Genomic DNA, 20,281 nt, shown 5'->3' with positions numbered 1-20,281 from the left:
TCTGACAGTCAGGATATGAATAAAATCATGATTAAAAAAAAAAGAACCAAAAAGATTTTTTTGATTAAAATTAACTGACTGCTCATTAATTAAAACAAATCTTGTTAATCATTAAGAATGGGTATTTTCATACCTGTTTTTTTCTTTGTAATGCATAAAATTTAATTCAGCATTAATGAAGAAACTACAATCAAGTACCAAAAATCTGTGTTTATGTAATATGAAAGATCGTTGAGCCCAAACTAACTTCATGGATTAAAATTTTTCTTGTAATGTGCTTTTATTCATGAGCCCTCCTTATTAAAGCAAATGTATGGTGGCAACTCACTATCATGCACAGGTATCTCAATTCTCTTGATGTACAACCAAAGGGCCATTCAGCATCAACTAAATAAAAAACAAATTCTATTGGCACGATTGTTTCTTGCATAATTGGATGTGTTTCTGGCTTACATGATGGCGATTAATAGTTCACACATTTTTATTCTCTCACAGATTTAATGAGTTTTGGTAAAAAAAACGAGCAAACTCAAAATTTTAATAAGAAAAGTAAAGTTGAAACCCCAACGATCTTTATGTTGGCACATTATTATTTTGAATCAGCAAATTATGGCATAGAAGTCAAGGCCTCTTATACACAAAATAATTTGTTTTTTCATAAGGGGAACCCTAGTGTCCTATTGTAAGACATTGAAAATACTTAGTGCAGTTTAGCTAAGTGCTTAGCTCAACTCCCGATATTTTTCTGCAATTTTTTATATGCACAAAATCTAGAAATAATAGGAAAAGTATCTTTCTGCAGTGTGTATCTAGGGATTAGGTTCAAGTCTATATTTATCTCGAAAGATCTATACTTTTTTAATCACAAACTTTACCACATATCCCAACAACATGCATACCACACCAGGTCACTTTTACTTCAATATGATTAAAGTCACGTAAAGGAAAAACAAAATTTAAATTTTGTGATTTAAATCAATGATTAAAAAAATCACGTTTAAATCCAGCTGATTTAAATCACAATACCCTGGTGACAGCACATAGTCGAACTGTGACATCTCAGAGTTATAGAAGTTTTTTTGGATTAAAATAAAATACATATATGGATATTTAAAATTTGACTACTGTTGGAGCCTCTGTGTGGCTTCATGTCTTCAAATTTTACAACAATAGAACATTAAATGCAGCACAGTGATATCCCAACCTGGATCAGTCAGGCAGATGATGTAAGTTGAGGTGCCAATGATAATATCCTTTCGTCCTCAGGAAGAGACGGGAGATAAATCTGAAGATTTTTTATCTACAGTAAAACCTTAAGTCGTCACTCTTGCTAAGTTAACATTTTTCTATGGTCACATCTAGCTTTCATAGATAACATTATTAAACTTGCATTTACTCATCACTATGGAAAATTTGACAGAGGAATAGATGATTTCTATGGCTTCCTTTAAAGAAAGAGCTTGATAACAGCATTGCTATATGTTGAAAAGTGATCATCATAGCCTTGAAGACGAAAATGGAACTGCTCCAGTGACAAAAGTTAAACTGAGCAAATTCACTTTCCAAAAAACAAAAAGTTCACCTAAACAAAAGTTTTTAAAACTTCAGGGACTGATCAAGTTGGATGCAATTTCTACATGGGACCTTACTTATTAAGGGCTTCAAATTCAAACAAAATATATATTTTAAAAACCAGGCATTCTCTCTCTCTCTCCCCCCCCCAAGTTGAGGCTTCCTAGTTTCCGGTTTCCTCTCTGCCCTACTTGGGATCCACTCAAGTTGAAATTGGCCCGTGTTCTAGTTTACCTGATATTTGTATCATGAATGAGTGTACCAGTGTATTTTACTATAATAAATGAAATATATACTAAAAGCTCAAAAAATAGGAAAAACATTTGTAATCTATAAATTTTGTTAATATTGTAATTTTCATTTATATTTTAATACATTTCAATAACTTTAAAATTATACAATTTTCATATGGGCAAATTATATTGAGTAGCTGACTGTCATCAATTTAAATAATTTTTTATGACTTAAATAATTGCATTCTGCTGCTAATTTGTTTTGTGAGTTTCTGAGAGAGATGAATGCACTTAAATTTATTCATAAATTTTTAAGGCAGACAGCTTGGGACCCTTTCCTTGTTAGTGAGTTCAGTTCTGACCTCAATGAATGTGGGTATTATATCACTGGTCAGGGCTGAACCCAAAGATTGAAAAAAAAAACACCCATTTATAGTAAGAAAAAGCAACCTGCACATTTGTGTGTACCGGGTCTGAAAGGAATATATGGTATGTATACTCACATTTACTTAAACATTAACAAATCATTGTGTTAACCAAACTGCTCAATCATCTTAAGACTTGATATTGTGAAAATTCAATTTTCAACAGAACAAATGATGTGACCTCTTAAAAAAATTATACACTGCAATTTAAAGCGAGATTATTATTTCTCAACGTTATGAAGTAATTTTCCATCAACATTAAAAAAAAAACTATTTTTTTACACATCAGATTGTTTAAATCGATTTTGTAACTGCAATGAAACAAAAAATACTTGAAATGTGTTAATCTACATCCTTTATTTTGGTAACACAGACACGAGGAAAAAGTCTAATTATATTCTTTGTGTTTAGAGTTGTTTAACATTTCGAAGTATTTACTTCCATTTCTTGTTTTCATAGTCATACTTCGAAGACAATCCCTCTATCGGATGGACACGGAGATCGAGCATCCTAAGAAGCATTTTCTGCTGGTACTCGGGTGTGAACGTATCTGGCATTGGTGGATACACTAGATGAGGAAATTAACGGAAAAAAGTGTCACTCATAGAAAAATACATCCATTAACCACAACATTCTTAAAATGGTAAAAAACGAAAAAAAAAATTCACTAAAAAAAATGAAAATCTCACAAAAAATAGTAAATTTTAAAAAAAAAGTACATCTGGGAGAGAGGGGGAAGAATAATTTAAAATCTGATACAGATTTGAAGTCCCACTACATGAAAATAAATTTATTTTCATGAAAATCATGAAAAAAAAATTTCACCAATGAATTTGTTTATCTATATGTTTATACAGCGCTGGACAGATCTCAGGGCCCCAGGTTGTCATGGCTAGAGATGTAAAATTCTCGAGAATAAGATCCAGGAGAATATTCTCTGCTATTATAAATAATTTGAGAATATTCTTATAAGTTCTTGATGAGAATATTCTCCTCTTATTTATAATATAGTTACATATAATATCTTTGAGAATATTCTGTGGAAGGACTACTTTCATAAATTACTGGGGAATATTCTTATAGAAAATAATAAGAATTATTCTGAAGTTATTAATAACAGTCCTTCCAGAGAATATTCTCAAATATTCTCCTTGTTGAGAATATTCTTCAGTTACCAAAATCTTTCCAGAGAGTATTATCAAGAATATATGTAACAACATGTACTATAATAAATAATCTCAATAAATAACTTGAGAATAATAATTATTATTTTTGTATAATTATTATTTTTGATAAGAATATTCTCTAGTAATTTATAATAGTAGTCCTTTGAGAAAATATTCTGGAGAATATTCTCCGGAGAATGTCCCTGTCTCTCTTCCTGTTAGGAAGATGGGTATATTGAAGTTTGTAGACCACAATATTAAAGTTTGAAAGCAAGAAAATTAAACCAACAGGGCTGAATTACACAACTTCTAAAGAAATGTGAGTGATACAGAATTTAAGTGTATGTGCATTGAAAAAAATCAGTTCTGTATCTTCTTAGAATGAAGGTGATTGTATAATAATGGCTTCCATTATCAATCAACTTTGATTTAATTTCTTTTGTGAACTTATTTCTGAAAATTTATCTAATTTTAAAATAATTTTTTAAGGTTTAATATAATCTCAAGGTTTTTAAAATCTTTATATAACCAAACTTTTAAAACCTCTCATCATGACCTCATCTCATCTTGGACAATATTCTCGAACTAAAGTTGTCATTGGGGAGTGATTATACCAAAATTGTTTTGTTGTAAATGTTTCAAGCAATGAAAACTGATTTATATTTCACAATATAAACGAAATTAGTAAAAAAATTTAAATTATTTAAAAGAAAAATGAATACTCTCGATTATTCTCCCATTTTTACAACCAGGAGAACATTCGTATTCTCCGAGAATATTCTCATTCTCCGAGAATATTCTCACTTCACATCACTAGTCATAGCAACTAAAAAATTGGTATTGGAACCTAAAATTTTCTTTGTGTAGTTACTAAATTGTAGGCTGAGAGCAACACAAAATGTTTGGAATTAAAAGCAGCAACCAACAACATGATAAAGGTCAACCTCCTTCATGTTGACACATCTGCTAACATGAAAGAAGTTCAATATGCCTCCTGAAAAAAGCCAAGAGGTATTATTTTCGACCCTTTTCATTGGGTAAAAATTTGTTTTGACGCCTACATTTTTTGACGATTTGTTCAGCCATTGCATTCATATACCACGTGACCGTTAATTATTAGGTATGTATATATTTTAAGTAAGAACTATTTGAAATTTTTTTTACAATTCTTAAGTTTGCAATTTCATACAAATGAGATTTTGAATAACACTGCAATATGTATGTTTTGGGACATGTGAGGATAATGTTCAAGAAGATTGACATGTTCATAAAATAAGGTCTCTTATTCATTTTGGGACTTGGACATGCAACACAGAAAGAGATTCAGAGCCACAATTTCATGCGTGTATCAGACATTCACCATGATTCGAATATATTATCTCGACCTTTTTTATTAGTCTCACCATCCACTAACTTCGCATTACTTATACCATTTGCACACTTCATACATTTAAAAATTGAAGAATAATCAAGAATATTCTTTTTTATTTTAAATAATGAAAAAATAAAACTACTTTTGCTTACATTATTAAATACAATTCAGTTTTTATTGTCAGAAACATTTGAAACAAAAATATTTTTGGCATAATCAACCTCATAATGACAACTTTCAGTTTGAGAATACTGTCAGAATATTCTTTAAGTCGTAGTGAGAGGTTTCAAATGCTACTGTTAATATTTTGAAAATCCCTTCAAAGAATAAAACCTTAAAAAAATTGTTTTAAAATCATATAAATTTTGAGAAATAAGTTCAAAGCATAAAATAAAACCAAAAGTTATTTGACAAAGGAAGCTATTCTTCAATATATAATCACTTTCATTCTAAGATACAGAACTATTATTTTCCTCAATGAATGTACATTAAAATTCTGTTTCACTCTTATTTCTTTGCAAATTGTTCAATTGAGCCTTATTGATTTTGTTTTCTTACATTATTTTACACAGTTTCAAGAATAATTTTCTCATTTTTTAGGAGTGAAGTTAACGGAAGCCTTTCAGGTTTTTGTTGATTTAAAAGTAAAAAAATGCTCTGTGACAACCATACTGATTGTCAGTTTGGCAGATTCTAATGTTTCACAATTAGACAGCAAATCACGAATGTTTTAGAGATGCAGTTAAAATATATCTTAATCTAAGAGAAAAAGAATTAATATTGTGTTATTAGAGTCAGAGTGCCCACTGAGAATAGTTCTGCCTTTTTTGAGAATGGTGATGTTCAACTTAAATGTTCTGCACAGTGCCCATTGCTTGCAGAAAAATCAAACAAGATAATGTTTTTTTATTAATGTAATTAGCTTACTATTAATTGTTTTTTTTTTTAAATTTATTTCCAAACATATTTCTTACAGATATGATTCAAAAGTTAAATCTTTAAGATGGGAAACATTCATTCTTGTAGCCCTCCCAAAGAAAATTCTCCTAAAGTCTTTTACCGGGAATTCTACACTTCTAAGAAGAATGAAGACAATTGAGCAAATAGCCACTCATAATCATTCATACATGAAGATTGAACGCTACTCACCATATTTCTTCAAGAACATGTAGATCCAAATCATGAGTGACGCGATGGTGAATAAGCCCCCAACCATATATTTCCATTCACCAGTAGGAGCTCTTTGCTCAGCATACGTCAGACAAAAACTGGTCCTGTACACTAGATGAATAACATACTCATGAATTATAAATGTAAAATCAAATTTTATGCACAATTCATTCACACTGTCAGTTTCAAAATCAATGATTAGTAAAATTGCCTTCATTAGTGGTATCCGTGGCTATTTGTGGTTACTTAGCTCCTTTGGCATAGCAATCACATAAGGTTTGCAGGATTGGACAAACTGATCAAAAATGTTTAGGTGTCAGTCAAACTTCTTTTGACAACTTATTGCAAGTCATCACAATGGAAGCATCCAATAGCCTCAAAGCCACCCCCCCCCCCCCAAAAAAAAAAAAACACAACAAGGCAGCTCTGTAACAATATCAAAATCATGCTGATATTTTTTTACTCCAGTAGCATGGTTTATTATGAGTAGGCACCACATGGCAAAATCATTATCATGGAGAACTACTAATAGGTTCTTTGTAACGTTCATGATGCAAATGGATGGACCTGTGGGCAATCCACAGTTCCATCATTATAACACACTTGCCCATTCACATTTGATACAGAGAGTTTCCCGTCAAAACAGAAACGTGCTTGTACTTTTTTTTACTCTCTTCCAATGTGACTCAGTGTGACTTCTAGCTTTCCGCAAGCAGAAATTGCCCCCGGAAGTAACCAGATTTCAGTACAGAGAAGACACCATGCCAAATGTGATGGACTAGCTGAATGCCATCTCAATAGAGGTGTTCCAATGCTGCTTCAGACAGAGGCAGAACCATTGGGAGAAGTGTGTGGAAGCCCAAGGGACTATTTTGAAGAAACTTAGTGTAAGATTGTTGTATATGAATACAAGTATTTTTTATCAATATAAAGGTTGGATATTTTTTGAACAAACCTCTTATATCTATGAGGCTCTTCAAAATTGTGGCAAGATATTGTAACTTCAATATCTGCAGGTATTTGTGTTTCTTGAGACAGGAGGGGAGGATAGATAAATATGCCCAGCTTTTCTTTTCTCCTAACACACAAACTGGCTGTGATCACATGGGAACTAAGGAAATATTCTTAGAATATTCTCGTTCCCCAAGAATTTTTTCACCTAACATGTCTGGGTGTAGATGCATCTGTTAATAGATGACTGATACCATGTAGTGACTAAAATTTCAGAGCAATTAGTCATTTTGTATTTCAGTTGTGAAAGTTTGTTTGCTTCAGGATATGCCCAGTAAATTAGTACTTTCAAGTTCTTGGTGAAAAAATAGTATCAAAAGAGTATAGCTGCCAACTTTGGAGAACGAGAATTCTGGAGGTTTTCACGTGAATCCAAATTCTGTACAAAAATAAATGTAAAAGACATTTTAAAACATTGTAAAATGGATTTAGAAAATGAGCTCTACAAGTTACAAGTCACCATAGCAGTAAAGAAATGTGAGAGTAAATAAAGAATAATATAGCAATGAAAAAGTCTGTTTCCATGGGAACTTATGCTTGTTTGCAAGTGCCCCGTTAGTAAGGCAGGCACTTGTGAAAATTTAAACCATTCTTCAAATTCCTTTAAAAATAAAGAAGTCAATTAAAAAAAATTCCTAAAGGTGTACAAAATCGGAAATATTGTTAGGAATCCTTTTCTTGATAATTTTATTTATAAAAGCATTAAGGAAACAGCTCTAGTGCAAAGTGTTCACACACGCTCTTCCCTATACAAATGCCATAGTTGTCATAAGTGTGCCACATTCGGAAAAAACAGAAATGAACTTGTGTGACACATCTTTCACAGATAAAATTAAACCTGAATGTAGGCAGGCTGGTGTTTTTTAAACTCAAACTTATTTTTTGGTAATTAGTGTTTTTAAAAACAAAAATAAATGTACGAGCCATATAGCTGGAAATTATTAAGAGCCAGAGTAATTTATGTCAATTACATGATAGAGGTTGCGAAAGCAGCACCATCCTTAATGAATCTGTAAATGGATTCATCATTTTCCAACTCCAAAATTATACATTTGTGTTCAAGCCATTCGCTCCACAGAGACCATAATAAATATATATGACTGGCAACCTTGATCTAGTCCTGTGCCTTGGTGGATAGAGGCTCAGTTAATTGAAGTAGTATGGTACATATGTTAAAATAAAAGCACATAGTGAGCTGTACACAAAATGAAATTATAAAAGATACAAAAAATTTACATTTTTTCTTCTCTTCGAGGGTCAAGTTCTTCCAATCACCCTTTTCTTTTTCACGCAGCTTCAAGATATCGGCAGTTTCTTCTCGAAATCTGATGGCAGGCATGGGCAGGTCACATCGATCAATGTAGATATAATCGCCATTTATTCCGTATCCAACAACCTCTCGCTTTCCAATCATTTCTCGCCCATGATAACGTGCAGCAGGTTGTAACAGTTGAGCGTTAAGAATTTTCTTCGTTAGGGATCGGCTGGCCATAGTACAGAGGTAGCTTGCCATGATTCTTATCTATTGAAAGAAAGAAAAAGTAAGAAAATAAGTAAAAAATAAATAAAATCATTTTGCATTACCTGAAACGAAAATGAATTTTATTTTAGATCTTTCATTCAAGTCCCCAAGATCAGAAGAGATTCAAATGAATCCCATTCTGTAGGTTCTAGGAGATTTAATTGGATATAACATCTCGGATCCCCACGTGTTAAGCAGTAAACATTCATAGCTCACAATGAAATGATAAATGAAAATGATGTAATAGTTGTGATTGTACAAAGCTCCATCATTTCCCTTTCGAATGATATCAAATATGTAAAGATCATGAAATTTGATAATTTTTGTCACACCACGGTCATTTTCTGCACACGAGGGCTAATTAGACCAGGACCTACAATTTATTGCCAATTCCGAATGGCAGGCTTGTTTTGTATACTTGTCGAGAGGTTGGTGCGCTAACCCCTCGATGGGAGGACTCAGGAAAGTTTTTGATCGTGAAATGACATCCCATGTAACAGGGCATTTGGCCCTATACAATAAAGATTGGTTGATTGAGATAATATAATGGATTAAAAACTAAGATATGCAGTTAGCCGCTGCAATATAGCTATTTAATACACTACTTGACATTGAGGGGTTGAATTATATTAATATGTATGTAAAAAATGCAAGAAAAATATATAACTGGAAAAACAATATTGCATGCATATGTGCAGTAGTTACGGAGTAGTAATAGTTACAGATCATGTTGCTCAGCATTGTTAGCTTGATTCTCCCAACCCCCAGAGCTGTAAATGTATGGTGGAGCAGCAGGTACATATCCAGAGAGAGAGAATGGGCAAACTGTGCAAGTCCTTTGAATCATCCCATATTTTATGGGGGGGGGGGGCAGACAAATTTTCCATATTATTCAGCTCTTGGGAGGGGTGATCGTTCTTATGCTTCCCCTCCCACTCATCCTTGCCCGAGTGAAGACAGACATCTTTAGATTTGAATGAAGTGATGCCAGGCATCTTTTTTCTGAAAATGGAGTGGAGGCAGGAATCTTCAGCTACAAATAAACAATAAAGCCTAGCCAAAAACAGCTTTGAATGGTGAGGAACAATCTTCGGCTGCAAGTGGAATGGAGGCAGGAATCTCCAGCTGCGAATAAAGCCTAGGCAGATATCTTTAGCTTAAAATGGAGTGGAGGTCGGCAGATCCAGGGTACGTCAGAGAAGTGACTTATTGTATAGGTGTATAGGATCATCCCGTATTTTGACATATATCCCGTCTGACATATTTACCCCTCCCCCGTATTATTTGGTACGGAGGGGGGAGGGGTGCCCCCCCGAACCAAAGGACCCCCGTGCGTGCCATCAAGAAGCAGGTGTGGACCCCCTCCCCCCCCCACACCTGCTTCTTGATGGCACGCTTGTGGAATAGTTTGTTATTGGTGCTCCTTTGTCTACATTCTCATTCAGAGAAAATATAATGCAAGAAATTCAATGTTTTTTTATTCAGAAAGGCTGCAGCAGAGACAGGTATTTTTTCTTCTTTATTTATTTAATAATATTACACAATTGGTGGTTAATGTAGATCAGGGATGCCTCTAAAATTCTATAATTGCCAAATTCGAGACCTGGCTTAACTTGCTTACAACTATTTTTATGCTGATGAAAAGTAGGCCTAACATCATTCAAAACAAAATGCATGCTTTGTTACTTTGACCCTGCCCTATTTGAATGAGTTATGTGCTACATTCAAAAGGAGTAATACCCCTACAATAATTATTGAACATACAATGCAATGCACCACCGCCCCTCTTTGCTTAAGGTCTCAAGTGTTGTACATACGGGACAACTGGCATCTTTTAGCTCCCTCAGTGTTTTCGTCACGTTGGCGTAAGGCTACCAGATTTGAAAAGTTAGAATGGAGGACACCTGCATGCATACTGACAATGTAATTTTCCCCAATTTTTAACAGATGGCATCACTAAACTAACAAAAAAACCCACCTACCACAATAACTTTCCCGATCTAAAACAAAAACACTAAAAAATAAAACAAATAACAATTTGCCTCCCTTCACTTATAATGAATTGTTTCCACAATTTGGTCAGTTTTATTGCTTTATTCCCAGTTTTTTTTTTCTTTCGGGAGAGTTTTTTTTGCCAGAGGCAATTTGTAAATCACAGAATCGGCAATGAGTGATGTTTGCATCCTATTTCTGAATGGAAGAAGTAACACCCCTTCCCTCCGATTTATGGCAATATTGGCCCAACCCAATGAAGAATTGGGGGGGGGGGGATATTGAGTCAAGTGCAGGGCTGGACAAAGAGCAAAAAAATGTAGAAGCCACAGAAACTTTCACCCAAGGAAAAACGTCCAAAATAATGCCTCGTTTGACTTTTCAGGGCATAGTGATCCTCTTTCATGTTGGCAAATATATGCTGCTATAAATTCCAAACACTTTGTGCCGCTCTCAGCCTGCAATTTAGTAACTACACAAAAAAAATTTAAGGCACCAATACCAATTTTTAAGTTGCCATGGAGACTGGAATTTGTCCAGCCCTGCTTTGAGTGAAGCAGAAACATTTGTGACAAAGATATAGGCCTAGTCTGTAGATTCGTCCACAAACTAGAGGGTTGTGTCATCCGAGCACTTCATCATTATACAGGGTACATAGATAAAGGGGCATATGGTACTTTACTAGCAAACCATTGATGCTACAGCATACTTCCAATTAGAAAAACGTGTAGTACTTTGCGGGGGGGGGGGGGGGGAACCAGACTTGGGAGGGGGCAACTGCCCCAGGCTGCAATTTTAGGTGTAACAAAGAACACTGTTATAGAATTATCAAATTTTAAAGTAGCGGGGGGCAGTTGAATCATGTTTGTCCCAGATGCCAAAAATCATTATTGCGGCTAAGTACATAATGCAAGGGGGCTGTGTAGTTATTACAATAAAAATGTTAAATTTTTATACCGACACCCTGTGCTCAAGAAACCAACAAAAAGTTGTTGCCAGTATCTCCTGATGTCAACCAAAAAAAAAAAAATCCCCATTTCTAAATGCAATATTCTCCGAGATATTCAAATTAGAAAAGCGGAAAAAACTTGGGAAAAAACAGCATTAAATACAGGTCAAACATTTTACCCATTATTTGGATACTTATTTTTAATAGGAAGTGTGCATTTAGGACCAACAGTTTGCCTGTGAAGTATAATGCTCCCTGTTACCTACTCGCCCTGTATATTTCTGAGGCATTCAAGCTAACGAGAGGAGATAATGGAATGCAAACAGGTTCACACTCAAGATCGAAAATAAACATCTACAAAAGAAAGAATGAGAGAGCAAAACAATCCTTTCAAGAGTGACAGACCATGCTACTGTCGCATGCGCATTGGCCTACTTAACCAAAAAATACAATCGGGTTTATCTACTTGTCAACTTAATTCCATTGCAACTGAACCCGTGTAAACGGCCCTTAAAGGCACGTATACACTAGCGCGCAGATCATGTAATGAAAGCCTTTGCAATTGGTTGCTCAGTAATTTGTACAGTGTTGTGAACGATTCTTGAGATGTTTTCACTGGACCCACCTGCAATCGGTTTGCAACTTCGATTGCAGAAAGGAGCACAAAGGAAGTTTGTGTACCCACGAGCGGATTAGAACCACTGCAGGGGGTCGATCGGTGTGCTAGTGTATAAGCGCCTTTAGATCTGCGCACATTTTAAAGTACCTGATGCGTGTAAATGGGGCTTCAGGACTGTGTCGCAAGGTGCATCCCATGAATTACACAGCCAACACACACACACACTTTTATATGGAGCGCGGTCACAAACTTTGTAACATGCGAAGGGTGATACCTAGTCGTCTAACTGAATGTCTGCTGTAGCCACCCACTCCTGTTTCTCGTCATGTGGAGTGTTACTTCCAATGGATGGTCAACTTTCGTCCACCCCTATGGGTGGGGGGGGGGACAATGGGTCAAGTGCAATGAGGTCACGGAAGAGTAAGTACCCTTGAACGACAGTAACCAGTAATTTTAGTAGAACCTCTTAAAAAATTACTATCGGCTAATTTTAGGTACACCCTCACGAACACAGATATTCAACACAAACTAAAGATTCCGACCAAGGACTGTTACAATGATTACGTGTAAATAGAGAAACCACATTAAAATGTCATTAATAATCAAAACATTATACGTATTTACTCTAAATCAATTAAATTTGAAATTTTTATCTATAACTAGCTTGTGGACACATAAAATCGGTGTGAATGAAATGAAGTCACGTTTATCGGGCGTTATGTAATCACCGCGTTTATATCCGCGATGGATATTAATAGCGGTTCATTAAATGAAAAATGGACATTCATTAAAGAATATATTTCATTTATAATAATTTAATGAGATTAATATTTTTGTGGGTGGAAGTTAGTTTCATTTTTCACATGAATAAATACTTACGGAAATGACCTTCACTGAATATGGACACAACACTGGATCTTCTTCACAAACACACGCGGTGTGATGCCAAACCGAAGTGAAGAAATTACTAAAAATGGAGATCCACACAATAACAATTTTGAAAAAAAACGCGATACCAAATCCATCCAATCACATACTCATTCCTGTAAATTTAGTATAAAAGGTCATTTCTGATTCGTTGAATTTCTAACATTCGCGATATGAGTGTAGGTTGTTTATTTAAACTTTCGAATTATATTATTTTGCTCTCCGAAATTTCACAAATATTTTTTGATAACTTATTTATTTTCTTTTTCATTTTATAGTTATCAAAAAAGAAGACCACTAGATAGTCAAATTGTTGAAGGGCCAGTCTTTTTATGCGCACGAGATTTGTCTGACCATATTTTTTCGACAATACGGTATGTTGGGGGTTCAAAATACGGTTCATTGACAACTGTTGCCAAAAATGAGCAAAGTTGCCAACAATCACTAAAAACCAATGAAAAATCGTCAATGGTGACTTTTCACAGCTCCATAAGATCGAAACTTATAGCTTGTAGCCGATTATGGTCAGACACAAATAATAGCTACAGCTGAATTGAATTTCAAACTCGGAAGTAAGCCGGGATTACAAAATAAAATTTTTATAAAAGTTCTTTTGTAAAACTTGAAAAATGCAACCAATAAGCGAGGCTTGTTGGTTGTTTTTTTTCAAGTTTTGTAAAATATCTTTTATAGTGTGATCTCAGCCTTAGACTGGGATTACATTATAAAAGTTTTGCAAAAGTACTTTTATAAAACCTGAAAAATACAACCAATAAGCTGATCGGTTACATTCGAGCAAATTTGACCAATCAGCTTATTGGATGTATTTTTCAAGTTTATAAAAGCACTTTTACAAAACTTTATAGAGTAGGATTACACTGTAATTACACTGTAAAAGTTTAATAAAAGTTCTTTTATAAAACTTGAAAAATGCAACCAATAATCGTACCGGTTACATTCGGGCAAATGCAGCAGATTGTCTCGTTGTAATTTTGAAGTTTTGTAAAATACCATTCTCAAACTTATAGTACTATAATTCCGGCCTCACACACCAAAAAAATTCTCATAGAGCTTTCAACTTAAACTGCTAGATGGCAGCACTACCTACAACTTTTCAAATAATATTAATAAGACCGTAACTAGGGTTACTAGTTCCTCAAACTGAGAAAGGAGGACGCCTGCGCCATTGAGGAGAAAATTGTTTTTCCTCTAAGTATACGTAGTAATACTGTAATACTCCTCTAAGTAAATATAAGTTTCTCTATTTCTGCTCTAAGGCCTGCGCACACCCCTTAGTGACGTCACTTATCCCAATTTCCCTGATATACGGCAGTGTTTCTTAACCTTTATCAGCTCATGGCCGCCTATGGATCACATTTTTTTCTCGTGGCCCCCTGTCGTATACAGGGCCTCCTCTACCCTCATCAAAGATTGAGATACTTTCTATTTCTTTATTGTGAATGAAATTTTAATAAATCAGATCAATCTCTGGAATCCTGGCTAGGCACGGACTCAAAAATGGCGGATTATCATCTCTCCTAAGAGTCAAATTATATGTTAAAAAACAGTCTGTGTAAAATACGGTACGATCCAACAAACATGCACGATAAATTGACCCTCCCAACACATCAACCGTTGCTCTGGCGGCCCTCCATACTTAGCTGGAAGTAACAGATGAAAACCATAGTGCCAGATCCCATATAGAGCAGTCTCCCTCCCTTATAGACATGAAGACCCGGGTCATGCCACCATAGACCCACGGGTTAAGATGACCCTGGTTCTATGAACGGATCTGATGAATTCTGAAAGTATTAATATTTTTTTCAACCATGTTTCACTTTTAAAGCTTTTTTCTCTTCACAGCTCTCTATGACTCCCTTCACCACATGTCGCGGATCACCTTTCTTCTGATTTTCTTCCGTGGCCCCCCCTAGAATATCCCAGGACCGCAAAGGGGCCATATGGCCCCAGGTTGAGAACCACTGATATACGGCACCACTAATCCGACCAATAAAACCGGCAACAACAATAATTTTTCCCAACCCTAAAACAGAACTGCTAAAAAAAGCAGAAACAGAAAAAAAAAAAAATCAGTGAATTTCGACGGCTATTGGTGAATGCGTGTAGTGAAAAAACACACAAAAACACTCATATTAATGAAGAATATGTTTCAAAGTAGAGAAAAAAAATTCCCATGAAAAAAAAAAGAAAAATAATTCTGGAAACCCGAAAAGGAGGACAAAAGGGTGAATTTTCCGAAACATAGGAGGACGCTTTTTCAATTGAAAAAATTACATCAAAAAGGAGGACGGTCGTTAACCCTAATCGTAACCATTTAATATAATCTGTATATTTCCCGGGATATTGCCGTATATTTTCAGGCTATTTTCGCCTTCTCGAATTTTTTAAATAAAAAAATATGCCAATCTTTTTTTGTATCTTCAACATAGTGAGGATAGGGTTACTAGATGTCCTCCCATTTCTGGTGTCATTTCAAGAGTCCTCCTACGTTTCGAAAAATTCGCTTTTTTCTTCTTCTTTTCAGGTTTCTGCAATAATTTTTTATTTTTTTAGCAAATTCTTTTTCCACTTTCAAACATGAATTTCTTCATTGACAACTTTGGTTTTTTTTTCGCATCGACCCATTATCTAATGCCCATCGAAATTCCCAGAATTTTTTTCCTGTTTTAGTTCGAAAAAAAATATTTATTGTTGTGACGTTTCACTGGTCAGAACAGTGGCACCATCTGTTGGGAAAACTAGGAAAAGTGACGTCACTGAGGGTGTGTTCCCAGTTATCGAATCTGGTGAATCCAAAAAAAAAAGAAAAAAAGAACAAATAACGATCTGTCTTCCTTCGCTTATGAATTGTTCCCACGGTCTGGTCATTTTTATTGGCTAGGCGGTCTTTGCCTGGAGCATGGCGAGGTTTCCTTTGGCCAAGAACTTAGCTTTTTGTTATATTTATTATTAATTGACATTTCTGAAAGCTTTCATAGCAGGACCGTCATTTGCGGGGGTAGGGGATCAGGGTATTTAAAAAGTACACTGGAAATGGCATATGCATGTACATACATCGAGTATGTGTTCTTTGCCCCCCCCCCCCCTTCCGTGGAAAAAGTTGAAATGATGGGCCTATTTCATAGTCCCGTCAAGCTCTACTCAGAAGTGTTTTTCTTTTTCTTTCGAGAGAATTTTTTTTTTGCCAGAGGTGATTTGCCATAGGAATCAACATCGAGTTGTTGTTTACATCCTACTTTCTTTATTTCTGAATGCATGAGGCACTCCCCCCACCTCTTCCCCCACTTCAGTACACTGTGGTGAGCAAACTACGGTATATCTATCGCCCCTTTGTTCAAAAAAATTTGGTTTTGGATGGTTTTCGATAGCCCCTTTGTTCAAAAAAATTCTCTCCTCCTCGCTCCCCCAAATCAATTCAACCCACAGGATGCTATACTAACCCCAAAGCTTCTACTGCCCCCTTAGAAATTTCCGTCGCCCTTGGGGGTGATATCACCCACTTTTGGGAAACACTGGTGTAAACACACGCACTCGTGTGAAAAAAATAAAACACACACACACAAAAACTCTCACGCCAATGAAAACATTTTTACTACAGAGTGAAGATAAAAAAATTCCCAGGAAAAAAAATAGTTCTGAAAACTTGAAAAGGAAAAAGCGGAGTGAATTTTTTCCTAAAACATACGAGGACGGTTGAAATGACACTAAAAGAGGAGGTTGTCTGGCAACTCCAAACGATCGATGCTTCTTGATGATTATTCTTTATTCAAATAAAGGATCAAAATTATTTTCTGAACTTATGAATTATGTTATGATAATTCTGACTCGAAATATACATATTTATCTGACATATTTGTCGTGTTAAACAATATTTTTCTCTCGCTCGAATTCATTTCAATCGACGATTGCAATTTGCAATAGTGTTTCATCAAGGGAGATGGGTGGTTTTTCTGTTATTTCTTCAACAAATGCCAACTTTGTTCACCTTTAACATGGTTTTTGGCGATAATTATCGATTTCCTGTGTTTGGGATTCCACTTTCCCGTATTTTTCCGAATTTCCTATTATGTTCACTAATTTATGAATCTGGAGCAGATTCTTAACCAATGGTGGAAGAAAAACAATCTTAGGGTTGCCAGCTTAGAAATAATGATGTATTGACTATTCGAGATTTTTTATACGTTTCAGTTTCGATGTACTGTCTTTTTGACATCAAAAGTACTCTTTGAATACATTTAGGTAGTAAAATGATTACTTGTAATGTTTCGAATATTATCAGTATTCACATCCCCGAAAGTTACAGGTAACAGCTATTAAAAATATCTGCTTTATCTATAATATTTTCCAAAGGGTACTTGCGTCTTCAGGATTAGGCTCATAAACATGGTTGATCATAAATAAGGAATATGCGAGATCTTTAGTAGACAGTGAACAAGACTGTTTAGGATTGATTTTAAACCGACTTTTCTGCAATAACAGAATTTGAAGAAGGGTGTGAATATGTCCAGAATTTTCAGGTAATCCCAATCTGTCATTAACGGTTTATATTCAGTTATTACAATTCAACCACTTACATTTAATTTCTCTTATAACGTTTCTATCTAATGGATGAATGCCCCTCAGTTTTGCGTGAAAGTATGTAAATCATTTTTTTTTTGTTAATGGTTTTTGAGTCACATGAAATGAGGGTATGAAAAATTTAAAATCAAAAAGAATACAGTAGAACCTCTCGGTAGCGAACATCTTCAGGACCGAGGATTTTGTCCGCTAACCAGGAGTGCCCATTAATGGGTAGAAAAGTACATCGAAGGCCGTCTACGTAATTCAAAAAGTGCCCGTTAAAAGAAGTTCCACTGTACTATGATCTGGAAGCACCACCATGAAGAAAACGACGAGAGAGCTAAAAGTGTCCGGTCCGGGACACTTATATAATGAATATTATTAGGATACCAGAGTCAATATTCGATGTTTTCTATTTATTTCTATCTCCATCTAATAACATGGAATTTCGTAAAAGACCGGTGAATATCTTTAGAAGAAAGAAGAAATCTTTTAATCAGTTTCATAGAACTTCTATCATTGATTGAATGCATGACCGTGTCCTCATAAAACAAATTATGTTTCCTGAAAAATGCTTAAGAAATCAGGAGCATCTCCGTCGTGGCAGTGGATAATCCATTTAGTGAGCACCTGCAGGAAAAAAAAAAAAGTGCGAATCGCAAAGTAAACACCAAGTGACAGAACTTATTCGTAGATCCGAGCAAAACTGTAGTGCTAAATATCTTGAGTGGGGATAAAATACTTAACTCCTATCGAAATATTTCTGGTATCCGATGTGATAGAAATACGAAAGTACGAACACTGGAAAAGTATTGTAAATGTAAATGAATAGTAATTAAGATGGTTGCGCTCAAATACATTTTAACAGAAAAATGAACACTCGAAAACTCGATTCAAGAAATTTTATTTTTGAACGCATATGCAAAGGCGGATTCATCGTTTGCCGCCTGTAGGCTGTACAAATTTTGCCCACTCTAAACAATTTTTTTTGACCACTCATTCCTCATTTTCGTCACCCTCGCCCGCTTAGCCCTGACGGATTAATATGCCACTCTTTTCGTCGTTCACATATTTTTACACTTGTTAAGTTACTACACTTTTATTTGGTCACTCCCACGCTTGCACACTTTTTTGATTAGTCCCATGCTTTCACACTCTCCATGCCACTCCCATGACAATGCACTCTCTAGGTCACTCTTTTGGTCTAGTTCCTCTCTCTCCAGGTCACTGTTTTTGGTCATTCCTATACTTACTCTCATTTCTTCGTCAGTCATATGCTTGAACATTCTCTTAGTCACTGCCAAGCTCACACGCTTACTGTTGGTCACTTTTTGGGCCACACATTAACCCCTGGTCCCTCTCTTTCTAGGTAACTCTTTTGGTCACTTACCTACCTGTACACTATCTAGATCATTGTTTTTGTCTCTTATTGACCTAGTTCCTCTCTTTCTAGGTCACTTTTGTGGTAACTCACGTACTCACGTGCGTGCACACTCTCTAGGTCAGGGGTTTCCAACATAGAGTTTCTGATGGAACCCTTGATGGGTATAAGGCTGTTCAGTGTAACACTTCATGATAATGAGGCTGTTATATGGAACTCAAACAAATTTTTGAATATTTACCAAAAAACAGTATCCCTATATTTCCGTCTCAACAGCACCATAGCCCTTGGGGCAAAATGAAAGAGATTTTGGTCACCACCTCTTCTTAATCGGAGCGGTCTATAGACAAATGTGTACGCAGGATCGACCTTTGGAGTGGGCACAAAAGGCCTGGGGGAAGATACAAAAATTGCCTTCCTGAAAAATTTCGAGTTACCACCCCCTTGGAAAAACATTAAAACTATCGGAAATTGGTTAAAATATCATAAAAGGTATTTTTTACTGGTAAAAGGTTTTTTTACATTATAAATTCACTATAGAGGAAACCGACTAAAAATCTCAGTATGGGGGCGGGGGAAGCCCTGCTTCAGGATTGGGGGGGGGGGCAAGATCAGCACCGAGATGCTTGTAGGGAAGGAAAAATATTATTCCTACATAAAAATGTGCCCTCTAATTTTTCTTTATTCCAGATGGGGAACAAATTGTGCCTTATTTTACCTGCACTGACCTGTTTCTCTGCCCTCAGAATTTCGATACCTGTGCAGAATGAAAAAAAAAAACATGCTGCTACCTTATACAATGTAGGGAATGTTTTTCTGCGCAGTAAAAAAAACTCCTTGTACACGGAAGCACTCTCAGTCATTCTCAAACCCTAAACGTGTAATTTGTAAACTTACAAACTGGTGAAATAAAAGTTTATCAGAAAAAACGTGCCTTTTAGAAAGTACTATGCAGCACAAGATGCATTATTTTGAGAAACATTGTTAAACTAGAACCCCGTTTTGCTACCTATGAAATAAAAAAACAACTGTTTTATGATTCTGCGATTGGAATTGATAGCCAGTTTTTGATTGGTGCATTTGTAGAAAAAAATCAATACAATACGATATTAGTATTTTTGTCTATGTTCTTCCCAGTGTTGTCTTAACTCATGGGCCCTCCAAGCATGGCCCGGAGGAACTTCTCTCTGCTGCATAGGGGCACTCCAATTAATGGGATCAGGTGCTATGATAAATAGCAGGTGCCGCTGAGCAAATAGTTCATTTTTCCATGTGTAAATTCGAGCATTTGACAAGAACCACATAATTTTATGACCCTCCAATTTTTTCGGGGGGGGGGGGGACCCTCCGGAATCGTATTT

At 35.5% G+C, this 20,281-nt stretch overlaps 1 protein-coding gene across 1 annotated transcript; it reads right to left on the bottom strand.

The window, feature by feature from the left end:
* Positions 1-2,568: 2,568 nt before the first annotated feature.
* LOC149083436 (cytochrome c oxidase subunit 4 isoform 1, mitochondrial-like) lies at positions 2,569-12,991 on the bottom strand. Its single transcript, XM_089236726.1, has 4 exons — positions 12,911-12,991; positions 8,186-8,471; positions 5,918-6,049; positions 2,569-2,798 (listed from the first exon to the last, which is right to left on the bottom strand). Exons 2-4 carry the CDS (start codon positions 8,460-8,462, stop codon positions 2,665-2,667), a joined length of 543 nt encoding a protein of 180 aa, XP_089092852.1. The 5' UTR covers positions 8,463-8,471; positions 12,911-12,991; the 3' UTR covers positions 2,569-2,664.
* Positions 12,992-20,281: the final 7,290 nt, after the last annotated feature.

The sequence above is a fragment of the Pholcus phalangioides genome, unplaced genomic scaffold, assembly GCF_987345545.1.
Source record: "Pholcus phalangioides strain wild (caught in Gottingen) unplaced genomic scaffold, Ppha-v1.0 ptg000009l_1, whole genome shotgun sequence".
Lineage (NCBI taxonomy): Eukaryota > Metazoa > Arthropoda > Arachnida > Araneae > Pholcidae > Pholcus > Pholcus phalangioides.
Note: the sequence above shows the minus strand (reverse complement) of the source record. Positions and strands in the feature narration are given on the sequence as shown.